Source organism: Triplophysa dalaica, chromosome 25 (assembly GCF_015846415.1).
Source record: "Triplophysa dalaica isolate WHDGS20190420 chromosome 25, ASM1584641v1, whole genome shotgun sequence".
NCBI classification, from domain to species: domain Eukaryota; kingdom Metazoa; phylum Chordata; class Actinopteri; order Cypriniformes; family Nemacheilidae; genus Triplophysa; species Triplophysa dalaica.
Genome location: NC_079566.1, coordinates 11205972 through 11221541, shown reverse-complemented (window position 1 = coordinate 11221541; position 15570 = coordinate 11205972). Strand labels below are relative to the sequence as shown.

The following is a 15570-nucleotide window of genomic DNA, read 5'->3' as shown; positions in this document are numbered from 1 at the left end:
GCCTCCAGCAAGATGACCTGACCATTCCGCCGTGACCCCTATTACTTGTGTCCCGTGGGTATCTGAAAAAAAGCACAGACAACATCTAACATGATAGTGTTAGAACGAGTAATGCATTTAAATTCAATCAAACTTTTTGTGATTCTTCATTTTACTTTAATTGCTCTTTAGGTTACTGTCACAACACAGAAACTCACATATATGTAAGCCTCTTTAGGTCAAACCGGAAGCGTGATCTGAGCTCCACACACAAAGAGCTCCTAATAGTCTTGTTAGGAGAAACGGGCCCATTTATTAATTCATTTGACTAATTAAGATACGGAGGTGAGCAAGGAATGGTATAAGAATGCTTCAATGCCCGGCAGTTAAAACAAGCCTCTTTAATTATCACCTTGACTTTGCCATTAGCTATCGTTCAGAGGATATTACTACACAAAAAATGTTGAAACTAAAAGGACACTTAGGACCGGGTAAGAAACTGCGGAAATTCTGCCCTCTTGTGGCATGGTATAAGAATGGCGCAATATGCGCCTTTCCATTGGTAAATTTCCACTTAATGGCACTTTAAAAAATAACACATTTTATAAAACATAATATGGGGGCACCAAAGTCTGATACCATTGCTTGTCTGTGAATTTACTTTATTTAACCCATTATATTAAGTTTTAAAGGTAATTTAACCATAATTTTATGCTCCAAAAATTGCATAGGTAAATTTGAAGGCTATGGTTTAACTATAAATAAAACCAAATGATTGATATAGCTAAAGCACGGATGTAAAAGCATGATAATCTCAATGCAAGTATCTTTTTCCTATGATGCAATCTAACTTCCAATATTAGTTGAGAATTTCCTAAGTGCATTTCGCTAGAGGCATCCGTTTAGCACGCATCTGAAATTACACTGTTTAATTAATTTGAAAGGAATGTTTCTCTTTTAATCTGGCTCTTCCGGACCCCCTAAACCCCAATTTCTCTCCTCGTCTCTCGCCCACTCTTTCTCAAACCCTCCTGTATGAATCGTTCATCTCTTATCTACTTTCTCCTTGGCTTGATTTCTGCTCTACATTCACGACAGACAGAAAAATCTTTCCAAGCTTAGATAGAGACTCGCCCCTCCACCGGCACAACATGGACTGGAATTGGTTTTGTGATAAGACGTAATTGAAAGAGTCAAACGTGACTCAGAATCAGTGTTTGTTTGAAAGAAACACTGTTGTTCCAGAATAACAAAACAGATGAACGGAAAAGCTGACAGTGACAAATCATATTTAATATAACATCTAAAGTATAATCCTGTTAGTAAGGTAAGGATATATCAAACAGGCCTTTCCCTCACTCAACCTACAGCCGTGAAAGGTAGAGCATTCCTTACATCTTGCCTCATATTTCTTCTATTAATCTGCAGTAACTGACCCCCATCACTGAATATATTTCCAAGCGTGGAAGAAGTGAAGTTACATAAATCTTGCATTTGTAACTAATTAAAAACAAAAAAGAGCGAGTTCATAGACCTATAGCACATAATAGATAGAAGTGAGGAGGAAACAATTTAATTGCAGCAGTCTGGGTTTTAATAAATGTTCAATCTCTTACTTCGGTAACCCACAGTAACCCCTCTTTGCTTTTCTCTCAGGGGAAAAAGTACTGGTAGTTACCGCCGGTTTCTGCTCGGCTGGGAAAGCAATAGCACTACATGTAAACTTGCTGTCACTTGAATTTAGAATGCCTATATTTCTTTAGGCTTGTACGGTTTCTAATGTTCCTGCATACCAACACCTCATCGGCCAATAGCTTTCTTATCTACCTTTTCCAATATTCCACACCAGATTGACTCATTGACACCGAGCACACATGCTGAACTGGATTAATCGCTGTGAGATGTTGGCCTGTTTGGCATTGAATAATAAACTGTAGATTCATCACAAATCTTACAGCAAGGATAGCAAAAGCCCTTCTGAAATGAAACAACTGTGTGCATAATATAAGTAAATACAGTCAAGGTTGTTGTATAGGTGGATAGGAAGGATTTTCCCAAGAGGTTTGAGCGTCGTCCTTTAGTAAGATATTTTTTAAATTATGTATAAAATATATTATATATTACATTTAACGAACATTCTGAACAGGTACATAACAAGTACATAGAGATATACAACCACGATCTCTGAGCTACTGTATATACATGGTGGCCAGATCTGCATAGCAAAACCATCTCAATGGTCTAACAAAATGAGCCCAAAATAACGATATTAAAAACCATTGAATATTACAGTTAAATAATGTGTAAAATATGTGACCCAGGACAACAAAACCAGTCTTATGGGTCAATTTTTCAAACTTGAGATTTTAACATAATGCAAAAGCTCAATAAATAAGCTTTCTGTTTATGTATGAGTAACTAGAATATGACGATATCTGAGATACAACTGTTTTAAACTCAGCAATCTGAGAGTGCAAAAAAATCTAAATATTGAGAAAATTGCCTTTGAAGTTTTTAATCAGAGGCACTGTGGCAGAACATCCACTCACAAAAATTACGTTTTTATATATATATATTAGGAATAGGAATTTTACAAAATATCTTCATGGAACATGATCTTTACTTGATATCCTAATGATTTTAGGCATAAAAAAATCAATAACTTTGACCCATACAATGTATTTTTGTCTTTTACTAAAAATGATCCTGTGCTACTTAAGAGTGGTTTTGTGATGCAGGGTCACATATAGTGTCTTAAAGCAGTTGTTTGTAATGGTAACTAGGCTATTTTGGGCTAGATTTCTGGGGCACCATTGACTACCATTGTAGAAATAATTATTCAAGTTTAGTTCTGTTGAACACAAAAGAAAATATTTTGAAGAATTTAGGAAAATTCAGTTCTGCGGCACCTGTGACAACCATTTTAATGGTAGTGAATGGTGCCCCAAAAATCTCAGTTTCTAACACTCTTCCAAATATATTTATTTGTGTTCATCAGAACAAATAAATATATACAGGTTTAGAACAACTTAAGGGAGAATACTTCCTGACATCCATTTTTGGGTGAACTTTCCTTTTAATTATATACCTGTTGTGCAACTGTTCATGATGTTCCTAAGATTCCTGATCTGTATTTATTAAAATATGAAATTAAAAACAGACATTTGTCATACAAAAATACAGAGTTAAAAATGCTTAAACTTAGACAAAGCTGCTCGACTAGGCATAACCAAGGAGACTCACTACTGTAGGTCAATCAGAACCGCCAGTAAAACCATAATGGTCCAACATAAACCAGTCTGGGAATTTATATTAGTCTAAACTGTTTTTTTCATTGCACACATTTGGTATCATTGCACATCTAGAAGACTTTGTGCAAATCTCTACAGAAACTTTAAAGGAGCTTCCCTAGAGGAATCTCGTGTGATATTATCAGCTGGAGACTAAAGCGAGTCTCCGTTCATTCCTTATTTAATCTCACTGCCGTCTAGGAGGAGCAACTGAGACAACAGGTTCTTTTTTGCTATTATTTCCCAGAAAAAAATGCTGCCTTCAAATTTTGAGTACAAACAAACTGAGTTTAAAGACAACTGGTTTAACATAAACCAGTTGAAATGCTCCCCTTTAATGAGTTGCAATAATGTGAAAGCATTTGAAAATACAAAATTGATTTTTTTTCATTGTGTTTCATTGTGCTTAAAAATTATGGAAGGAAAATGTCACAGTGCAATAGATCCAAATCCATGCAATGCAAGTTCTCTCCAAAGGCTAATAAAACCCATTTAAGATGATTTAAATGAATGCAACAGATCTAAAGGTAATCACCAATGATTTCAAAAGGCTTTTTAAACTTATCAACTCTTAACAGAAACAGGCTCACGCATACTTCACAGATTTGCTGCCAAGCACAAAAATGAATTGTTCAACACGTACCAAAAAAATGAAAAAGCCCAAACAGTGAGTTGTATTAAAAGTCTTTTATTCTGTTCTGCTCGCAGCACAGCATAGTATTAGTCTCCCACGTTCGAACAGCCCAGCGAGTGGCCCCCCCGTGAGTCTCCCCTACTTAGAGGAGTATGGCACAAGAACCTAACACAGTGGTACCGGGGGGCACTACCATCCTGGCACAGAGTGGCGTAAAACATAACTGGCTCTGCTCAGCTACATTATAATAAAGTATTACAGAGCAGCATCGCATGTGTTCGAATGTGTTGTCAGCATAACATTGCGGTTCGGCACAAACAGAGCGCACATACACCGTTATCCAAGTCGCGTGACACATATGGACGGACTCCCGCAGACAGCAAAGCTTCGGATGCTACGGGGTCGATCCGCGCATCAGAAGAGAGGCTGTCTGCTTAAGATCTACTTGCTACTGCAAGATGGACGCTCACAGTGAGGAGCCTACAGCTGTTTTGCAAGCTTATCTTTAAAAGTCGTATCTCAACGTCCCGAAACTGAGATGGTGACACATACACACCTCAGTCACAGCGTTGGTTATTTGCAACATAAATTCATCGAGGTCGATGGGTGGCCATGTCATTCATTAAAACACAGTTGGAGACTGGTCTCTGATGTCGGCTGTTATGAGTCGAGAGAGGACAAAGAGACAAAAGAAGACTAATTCAAAGAGAAAAATTTAGTAGAGAAACATTACATATATAGATATATATTAACGTTATTTGTTGAAATATATAATTTTCTATATGTATATATTTATAGGCGGCTGCTTCCATAACGGACTTATCCTTAATAACAAATAAACAAACAAACAAAAACATTTACTGTCAAAGACACAATCAACACAACAAGACACATGTCTAGAGAAAGGCCTTTTCAAGATTCTTGGTGGCGTTTTTCCTACTAAACGTTGTGCAATATGCCTGATATTTCATTCAATTTGAAAACGAAAGAAAAAAAACATTATCTTAAGGTCCTTGCTGGTTAAGCCCAAACATTTGATCAAACCTGTCTGTTGAATTTATGCGCGCAATGGAATGGAAAGGGAATTGAAAATTAGTTTTACGCAGGTAACACATGAAACACATCTTAATTATCGAGTCTGCCTAAAGAAATGTTTGAAAACAATGTTTTTGTCTCGGCTATACTGCTTTGCTGAACAGCTATTTCTCTATTGCTATCTAAACTTCACAAACACATACATGAGGTACATCTATATATAAAGTAATCCAGACAAGTATTACACAACAAAGTCGGAGTCAAAGGATATACATATATAAGCTGCCAAATATTCTAAATGTCAATGTCAAGATAAACTACTTTGAAATCCGTGAAAGCGAGGCAGTTGTGATTCCAGAATTGTGTTACTGCCCTCCCGATTTTTTCAAACCAACAAAAATCACTGATTATGTTTCTCGCACACGTTACTCTATAGTCGCTTGACATTACAGTTTAGCCCATCGACAACAAAATATACCCCAATTGATTAGTACTACTTTTAAAAAGCTCAGCATACACAAACAAGCGTAATATGGCTCAGATGCAGTTACAAGCACACAAAAAACAATTGGCAAGTTGGACTGTGCGTAGTTCTGTGTCAAATATGCACAAAGGAATAAACACATACAGTCGTAGATTAGTAACAATATACAATGTATAAAGAAAACAAACTTTATCATGAGGAATTATATGCTGGCTTGACAAAGCATTTGAAAGTTAAAAAGCTTTCTCATTTAAAAAATGTTTAGGCCTGCTGTCATTTGTAAGGTAATGGTACATATCACTCTATACGATGGAGTTAACACACTGAAATAGACTTTTTGCAAGGGGACAATATGAATTTGAAATAGTAAATCGGAAGGCCCTATTTTGTGGCTTTGGTAGCTTGAGTGTTAGGAGTTGGACCCCTAACCCAAGTTGAAGTATAATACAGCGTGTCGGCTGTGTCAAGCCAACATAATTACAAACTCCAGCAATCAATCCAAAGAAACACAGAAAGACAGCGAACACAGAGAGGCCACGTGTGTTTCAATTTTTAACACAACACAAATAATTAAAACATAGTTGACTCAGACCTGCCGCCAACACGCATCTGCCCTTAGCAATATTCACAGTCAATTATAGCGCTCACTTCAAAAATGCTAGCTTCTGGCTAATGATGAAAGCAAAATCAAACAACCCGACTTCTGGTTATCAGTCTTTTCCTCACAATTAACAGAAAATCTTGCCCTTTTTAAACGAATTGACATGTCTAGGACAAAAGCATAAATCTGCTTTGCTCTCGTTTTTTTCTCTCGCTGCTACTTACACAGCTTAAGCAAACTTGCTAAGCAAGTATGATGTTGGAGCCTGATAAATGAGAGAACCGAGCAGCTTGTAAAAAAAGGTGTAAAAACACAGTGTTAAACTGTAAACAGTGCTCTCCTTCGTTTGTCGCTCTCTGATCAATGACTTGACTTTCGTCACTCGCTGACGTCGTTGTTAGCGAGTACAGTGTTGCAGTATGGCTAGCCCTGTCTTGCTCTTCAAACACCGGCGTTCCAAACTTCCCCTAACTGGCTCAGACCCAAAAGGTGTCTCCCGAGAAAGCTACGATCTTAAAAAGTGTCTTCTTGGTTGCAGCACACTGTGTTGTCATGGCAACATTTACATTCAGTCGAGAGGGGAAGGGCTGCCACCGATTGTAGGTAGTTGAAAGATGTGCCCTACTGTAAAACAGCAAAGTGCTTATATCTGTGATAACTAAACACAATTGCTTTGAACAAGCTCACAAAACATGTTATATATATATATAATAAAATAACTTTCAAATATAAAATATATGTATTGAATGTTGTCTGTAGTTAATTATGTATTGCTCAAGGGAGGGGAATGAAACATGAGGACCTGTGTAATGACTTCAGTGTACATCGGCTCTCTTAGGTTTGGCATTCAGCTTCAGTGAGCCATTATGTGATCAGTCATGGCTAACTTACCCTGTTTCTAGGAATACGAACACTGACAACAACAACACAGAATGCAAAGTGTTAGTTTTGTCAATGGAGATAGAGGTCAAGAAAAAAATGGATTGCTACTTTCCTTTGTGAACGCTTCCCTTGAGATATTGAACAAATATACACAACAGTTATGTCAACACTGAGAGCAAAAAAGATGGCGTAGGGCATCTGGGTTTGTATTTTGACCTCTGAATCTCGCCTTGAGATTGAGATCCTGAGCCACCGCACTGAAAACACTCCCCAAAAAACAATCACATTTACCCCCAAGAAGTAAGAGAAAAAGCCATATGATCAGCCTCGCTTACACCAACGAAATTTGTCAGCATGGCAGTACCATTCTTACACAAGTAAGGAGACAGGGCTACAATTGAAGTGACCTTCCAATCCAGGTTTGTCTCCGAGGAGCATTATAGCTTTGTGCAAGATGGTGCCAGCTAAAACAACCCAACTGTTATGAGAAGTTAACAGTTTGTAGCGTGAGCGGGTGATTCGAATGCCCTTCTGGTCTGCTTGCTGATGTTCCTCGTTGAATTATGTTTCTCAGACCTCGCTCTCCACACTGGAGAATTGAGCAGAGCCCCGACGAGAGCAAAGACTCTTGGTTTTGAGGGGGAGATGTGGGGACTGATACCTTTGGGGTAGGGGAACAGATCGCAGTTTCTGGTATTGGAGCTTGGCGCTAGAGGAGGACAGAGAAGAGGGCTGTGGGGCACCAGGAGTAGATGAAACAACCGAAGGGGAGGAAACTGAGGAGGAGGAGGTAGGAGGAGGAATGTGTTTATGATGAGAGGAAGATGGAGGCGCTGGGAGTGCAGGGACCATGGGAGAGGGCAAAGATGGCGGTAGACTCTGAGGAGGAGACACCGGTTGTCGAGACCGGTCTGAACGCTGCGGCCTTTGTGCATTGAGGTTGGACTGGCTTCCAGATTTTCCTTGGCCTGAAGCCCGGTCTGGCTTGGATGATTGCCGTTTGGGCCTCACACTACTGGTAAAACTGTGGCAGTGGGGAAGCAGCTCCTCTTGACTCCGAGAAGTCACTCGTTTCCATTTGGAGTGAGAGCATGCAGAGTGGTGGGGCGACTGGCAGGAACAAGATGTGGGGCCACGAGTCTTTTCTTGGGATCTGCTTTTAGACTTCTTTTCAGTCTTTAGCGGTAACTTGTCTACAGACCAATATCTTCGTGGGGGTGGGGGAGTTAATGGAGCCGGAGGCCACTGGTTTGATCCTAAGCCTCCAGATCCCCATCCTGTCCCTGTCCCAAACCCCAAGCTGCTTTCCCCACCACCCCATGGCAATAACGAGTCATCTCTACTGTTTATACTGCCTCCTCTCTCTCTGGCAGGGTAGGTGCCAAAAAACCATCCTCCTCCACCAATGCCTCCAACTGCCCTTCCTTCATGACCCTCCCAATATCTCTCAAACTTACCAAACTCTCCCGAGGAACCCTCGTCATCCGTATAGATCTCAACAGTTTTTTCTCTATCCCTGTCTGACTCGGTGTCCATTCCTCTACTTTCTTTTCGTCTCCCCTGTTCTTCCTGTCTACACCTTTCCACCTCAGACTCCTCGTCTTCCTCCTCAGAATTCCATTCGTGAAATGACAGGCCTTCTCTTGAACGAGCTTTAATTCTCCCATCATTTCCCAGAAGAGGTCGACTCTCCCCACCTCTTACACGTTCATCTCTCTCAGCACCTACAGATTTTCGTCTTTTAGAAAGTGGAAGCAGGGGTACAAAAGTTGATTCTGAACTTGGATTCCCACTAGCCCAAAATTTGACAGTTGAGGAAGGTTTGTTTGAGGTGGAACAATGTTTGTTGTTAGACCTTGGCCTGGAGTGGCGATGTGATTTAGGGCTTCTGTGATGGCTTTCTTTACCTCTGCTTCCATCTTCATCGTCAGCTCCTTGATCATCCTTGTCTCTCTTTGCTCCATCTCTGCTAATATCCCACTCGTAACTCCTTGTTGAGCTTTCGCTCTTTTTTCGAAAAGAGCTTCGCCTCAGGGCAGGATACGAAGTGTATTCCTGTCCTACAACTTTTTCAAAAACTTCTTTCCTGTCAAGGTCTCCCTCTTCTTGTTCAGACCGCTTTTCCCTTTCCCTTCTTTTGGTTTTCTCCTCTTTTTTCTTTTTCTTTTTCACCTTGCGTCTTTTACGCTCCCTTTCTCTCTCACGCTCTTCTCTCTTCTTTTTCTTTCTACCTTTCTTTCTCCTTTTCCTCTCTCTTTCCCTCTCCTTGTGATGTCGTTTCCCTTCCTTGCCTTCTTTTAATCCAGCTGCCCTTCTCTTTTCTTTCTCTCCCCAAGATGCCCACCATTCTTGAAGTTGGGCGAGCTGACTACCCGCCCTTTCTCGCATCTGACCCCTCTGTGGGCAAGGTTTACGGGGTGGAATGGGTGGCGGGGGAGGACTGCTGGGCAGCGATCGAGAGGACATACGTGAACGACTTTTTCTCCTCCCCAAAAGCAGGCTTGACTCTTCTGTAAGCTCATCTGTATCGTAGTCCTCATACACATCTGCCCGGTACCTGAAACTCTGTGATGATGTACAAGATAAAAAAGAGGAGGGAGAATTGGATCGGGAGACTGATTCTGAGGAAGAGGATGAGCTGGAGGTGCTGGAACTGCTGGAGGATGAGGTTGTGTAGCATATAGATGGAGAAGGTGATGGGGGAGTGTGGGTCGGGGAAGTCAGGGGTACAGGTATTGGTAGAGGAAGGGGAGGAGGGAGACGTCCCCTTCTGCCACCTTCATCCCTCATTCCATGCTTGACACCACCTCTCCTCCCAAGGGGAAGGATATTTTCATATAGTGGGACCCCCGAGCCCTTTCGTTTTGAGAAGCTGCTTCTCCTCCATATGGATTGTTGAGGTGAAGAGGGATGTTGTAAAGCAGGGTTAATGGGTAAGTGTCCAGAAGCTTGACCTTTAGAGGCTAACCTTGGGTTTACAGAGGATTTTTGCACTCGATGTTTTGTTTTAGGAGTTTGAGTACCTGTATTTTGTAGGTCTGCAGAGACCCCTAAACCCTCTGGATCAATTGGACCATAGTATCTCTTGTACTCATCCTCACCTACACCTACTCCTGTGCCCCAGTGAGGGGGCATACCCTGGAATTGTGCAAAGTCTTTAATCCCACTGTTGACTCCACTGGATTTTTCAGGGCCCACCTTTGGACGTGTCCATCGATCCACCACAGCTAATCTGCGATCATGTCGCGGTAGGAATGTTGAGCATGGCATCGGTGCTCCAAGAATGGGGCTGTTTGATGGCCCTAGAGCCATGCCTGAATGACCACCGGATGGGGGTGAGCCAGGAAGGAGGGCGCTGTACACTGGCAGCTGTTGGTAGTGTTGTTTTTGCTGTTGTTGTGCCATCGTGATGGGGGGATTGGCCAGAGCCATAGATATCACATAAGGCGGGGGAGGAGGAGGAACTGTAGAGACATGATATTGAGGAAGTGTGCTTTGGGAACCTCCAGGAGCTGTTTCATCCTCGAAATTGCAGCAGCTGTACATTCCCTGTAAGAAATAACAAGCAAACAATTTATTTAGCAAACAGTTCTGAGGCAGAGGCTATTATAATGTTCCCCTTGGTGACAGATTTAGACGCTTGAAAAATGTTTTGGTAAAGACTTGAAACATTAACATAATAATGAAATCATAAAGCTCTCTGTGCTTTGATGATGCACGAGTACACACTGTATGCTTAGCTAACCTTACTCTGAGGTAATGGTAATGATGACCTCACTATTTGACTGTCCCAGCACATTTAACAGCCTTGCAATTCCCTCTTAAAAAGTGTTTGCTTGCAGAGAGGATTTACATTTATAGTCATTCCTTTCACACTCTTGGCAAAGACAGATAGTGGTAATACAGAATTAATAAATGATGCATCTTCTGTCATCTGCTGTCGCTGTTATCCATTACCATTAGAAAGGGGGCTTTCGTAAAATCACTCTGTGTGTTCAGTGGTAATGTGCTATCACTTCTGAGAAAATACAGGAATATAAGAGTGTGCCACAGAGTCCCATTCTATGAATTTATCGCCTGATTGCTACAGATTATCTTGTTTCGGTCTTTGTTCTCAAACTAGCAGCTAAAAAAAGTGGTGAAAAGTGTAATCTTACATTTTACTTGCAAATCATTTGGAACAATTACAATTATTCTCCGTTTCATTTTTATATCTTGCTTTACTGATTTGACTTTAAAGGGATTGATGTACAGTGCATCCGGAAAGTATTCACAGCGCTTCACTTTTTCCACATTTTGTTATGTTACAGCCTTATTCCAAAATGGATTCAATTCATAATTTTCCTCAAAATTCTACAAACAATACCCCATAAAGACAACGTTAAAGAAGTTTGTTTAAAATCTTTGCATATTTTATTTATTAAAAATAAATAACAAAAAAGCACATATACATAAGTATTCACAGCCTTTGCCATGACACTCAAAATTGAGCTCAGGTGCATCCTGTTTCCAATGATCTTCCTTGAGACAACTTGATTGGAGTCCACCTGTGGTAAATTTAGTTGATTGGACATGATTTGGAAAGTCTACATAAGGTCCCACAGTTAACAGAGCATGTCAGAGCACAAACCAAGCCAAGACAGTATTGTGTCGAGGAACAGATCCTGGGAAGGGTACGGAAACATTTCTACAGCATGTAAGCTCCAAATGAGCAAAGTAAATGGAAGAAGTTTGGAACCACCAGGACTCTTCCCAGGGCTGCCCACCCATACAAACTGAGCGATCATGGGAGAAGGGCCTTAGTCAGGGAGGTGACCAAAAACCCGATGTTCACTCTGACAGAGCTCCAGCATGTCTCTGTGGAGAGAGGAGAACCTTCCAGAAGAACAACCATCTCTACAGCACTCCACCAATCAGGCCTGTATGGCAGAGTGGCCAGACAGAAGCCACTCCTGAGTCAAAGGCACATGACAGCCCGCCTGGAGTTTGCCAAAAGCCACATGAAGGATTCTCAGACCATGAGAAACAAAATTCTCTGATCTGATTAAGCAAACATACACTGCTCATCACCTGGCCAATACCATCCCTACAGTGAAGCATAGTGGTGGCAGGAACTGGGAGACTAGTAGGGATCGAGGGAAAGATAAATGCATCATTGTACAGAGATATCCTCGATGAAAATCTGCTCCAGAGTGCTCTGGACCTCAGACTTGGGCGAAGGTTCATCTTCCAACAGGACATGACCCTTAGCACACAGCCAAGATAACAAAGGAGTGGCTACTTTCTTCATTTTCTTTTTTCTTTTTTTATCTTTAATACATTTAAAAAGATTTCAAACAAATTTCTTTCACGTTGTCATTATGGGGTATTGTTTGTAGAATTTTGAGGAAAATAATGAAATTAATCCGTTTTGGAATAAGGCTGTAACATCACAAAATGTGGAAAAAGTGAAACGTTGTGAATACTTTCCAGATGCACTGTATAATATGAGCATGAGTCAGGCTTTAAAGCAGGGCTGGACATTAACGCTTGTCCAGGACAAGTGAATATTTTGAATGGGCAAGTGAGATAGAATTTTACATGGACAAGTAACTTGAAAAAAACAAATCATAACAGTGCTACGAAAAAAAATCGGACTGGTGATCCAGGATTTGTCTGCGTATTTTTCCAAAGGACAACCACATGACAATGCTTAATGTCAAGCCCTGTTTAAAGCATCATCATTTTCATTGTATAGTTTATAACAATGAAATCTCTTCCTTATATTGACAGTTCTATAAATTATATATCAGAAAGACAGGTTCCTTTATGCGATTAAATGTTTAACGCCATTAACATTTCGTTCTGTGTCATTTCAAAAAGCCGATCAAAGCATTGTGAGATAATTGCGACTAATAGGAGTCACAGAGCAAGCATTCTCAGGCACGTACCCCCATGTGTACATGCGCACACACCTAACAGAGCATGCACATCGCAGTAAATGGAGGAAGAAATTCTTTGTGGATAATATATTAATAACTTAAACACAGAAAAGGAAGCTTAACAAAGGTCATTTGCATTCTTTGTATGGTGATATTAATTATAATTAAAGCTTAGGAAGTGAAAGATCACTAGAAATGGTAATGTAAAGAAAAGCAAGACAGGAAAAATATCTTTAATCATGTACAATTATGAACTGTATGTATGTGTGACAAAAGTCGTCATATTATAGATTTTTTTGGTGTCAGACATACAAAGAGCTGCTTTGTATACAACCACATCCACACGTATAGTAATTACTTTTGATTGATTGTCTTTTAAATGGATTTAACATGTTTATTCAACTCACCCGACTTAAAGCAAGCAGGAAGTCTAATCCTCCAGAACGACCCAAACAGTGTCTGAGCTTCCAGTAGACAAGATGCTCCCATGCAAACACCAGCAAACTTAGGCCCATTGCCACCAGAAGCATATAGAAGACGCCAGCCATGTTGTCTATGTCCAGCTTGGAACTCATGACCTCAATTTTATCATTATGGCAGATTCCAGAAAGCCAAAGCCGTTCGAGCATGTCGATCTCATCTGAAATAAAAGAAAAGGTGACAAGATAAGAAGCATGAAAGATAAGCAGGTCTACAAACTGGGGACAAGACACTGAGATGGACAGAAGATAGAGAGAGGTACAAAAAGAAGAAAATGAAAAGCAGGTGAAGAGAACAGGATTCAAAACTGTTGTTGCCAAAAGGGAGTCTTTAATTCAGCTCCAGACAGCAGAGATCTTGGTTTAGCTTTGCTTATTGTTAGACCGTGTTCACATAAAGGTGAAAATGGAAAAGAACAAAAACAGAGTAAAGGGAAAGAATCATGAAAGGCAGAGGAAAGAGAGAGGTAGAGAACGAAACACTGAGAAGGATAATAACGGCTTTAATGGAGGTCTAAAATGGCCTGGTTTTAAGGCTCTTGTGAGAAGACAGGCTCAGAGTAGTTTGGAGATGAAAGCTCTAGACTGATGGGTCTAGCTCACAACAATACCCATTAATGCATTTATCAGAGTGAGAATGTCATCATGGAAAAAATACAGGCATGACATGGGCGAGACAACGACGAGATGTAGGCTTAATATTGACATGTACTCCAGAGAGCCTGGTCTAAATCCCTATTTCATAGGAAACCAAGCATACAAACATGACTGGATAGACTCCCGAGTTAATTATATGTGTTTCAATTTATAACAAAATGGCCTTGAACTACGTCTTAGGTAATAGCTTTGATAATGGAGAATTTAATTACGGATACTGAAATTTTAATGTTTCATCACATTTATTTAAAGAGGCAAAATCAAGCTTGATGAGAATTTTAATCTAAATACACAACAAAATTATAATTCAGGTCTGTTTGACTACTGTGGCGTTTATTGAAGTGACCCTTTGGCTATTCATTATTGTGTTCATTTGCTGTGACACTTTTTCTAATTTCATGTATCACATTTCAACAAGACTCTCCCAGCTCACTCTCTTATTTAGTATTTAATCGTGATGAAATAGCTCTCTAGTTTCCTCATCAAAATGTAGAAAACAACAGCACATAACAATAAAAGCATATGAATGTGTAAGACAGAGATTTTTTCAGCAAATGCCCCCGTAATCAAAGAGACATCATCCTAGACATAGGAGTACGAAATTTAAAATCCCAAGGCTCAATAAAACACAATAAAGCGTTTGGCTTTTAGGCTGAAAACACACAATTGAACAAACAGCATCAAAGTAAAAAACATTATAACCCTATAGACGAAGACCAGGACAGACACCACCACCCACTATCCCCCACCAGTTATAGAGAAATTATTTTTTCTTTACAAAAACAGGGGAAAAATTATGTTTTAGACAACAACAAAAAAATGAATTGTTGATATGATTAGTTTTGTACTTTTGTTTGCTTATAAAACCTGGTTTCACAGTCAGCTAGACAATTGGTACCTGAACCTTTGTTTTACATATATTAACATCTTCATACCTTTATAATGTTTCTCAGCTATAGGCAACATTTTTCAGCTATATTTTTGGTATAATCGTTGAAGACATTCAGTAAATAAAGTGCTCTAAATATACTGTATACAGCAGTGGAAAAATGAAGAGATTTCAAAATTATTTTCAGTTTTCCTGTAATTATTATATATAGGCATGTTTTACTGCACTTATGCTTTTTGGTTGTCCTTATGTTGCTTTATGTTGCCCAGTTGCTTCTATTGTTTACCTCATTTGTAACTCGCTTTGGATAAAAGCATCTGCTAAATGACTAAATGTAATGTAAATGTAACGTGTTTAGGCAAAATGGTCATTTTTGTTTCATTCTGTGAACTAAAACCCAAATTTTAAAGAAAAACATTGTTTGTATTTGCAGAAAATCAAAACTGGAGAAACCGGTGAAAATAACAGAAAATATGATCTGTATTTTTTCAGAACTCAAATACTGCCAAGAAACAAGTACATATTCACTTTTAAGCAATACAACAGTAATATTTGTACACGTATTTAGGAAAATAGAAAATGTTTTATGTGATAACTGTGATTTTTATCACCGGTTTCATGTGTCTTGTCATTGCTGTTGGACACTTTTGTCACTCCTGAGGTTTGATTTTGTTGAAATTCCACAATACATCTAGAAATGCTGATTAAATTATTTTTTC

General features: G+C 39.6%; 1 protein-coding gene across 2 annotated transcripts in view; it reads right to left on the bottom strand.

Annotated features, from left to right (window-relative positions):
* Positions 1–4001: 4001 nt before the first annotated feature.
* Positions 4002–15570, bottom strand: part of grin2da (glutamate receptor, ionotropic, N-methyl D-aspartate 2D, a) — a 56363-nt gene continuing 44794 nt past the window's right edge. For both annotated transcript variants that reach the window (XM_056741415.1, XM_056741416.1), the window contains exons 13-14: positions 13234–13466; positions 4002–10454 (exon numbers count right to left, since the gene is read on the bottom strand). In XM_056741415.1, coding sequence (XP_056597393.1) covers positions 7476–10454; positions 13234–13466 — 3212 coding nt within the window. In that variant the 3' untranslated portion in view covers positions 4002–7475. The remainder of the gene's footprint in view (positions 10455–13233; positions 13467–15570) is intronic.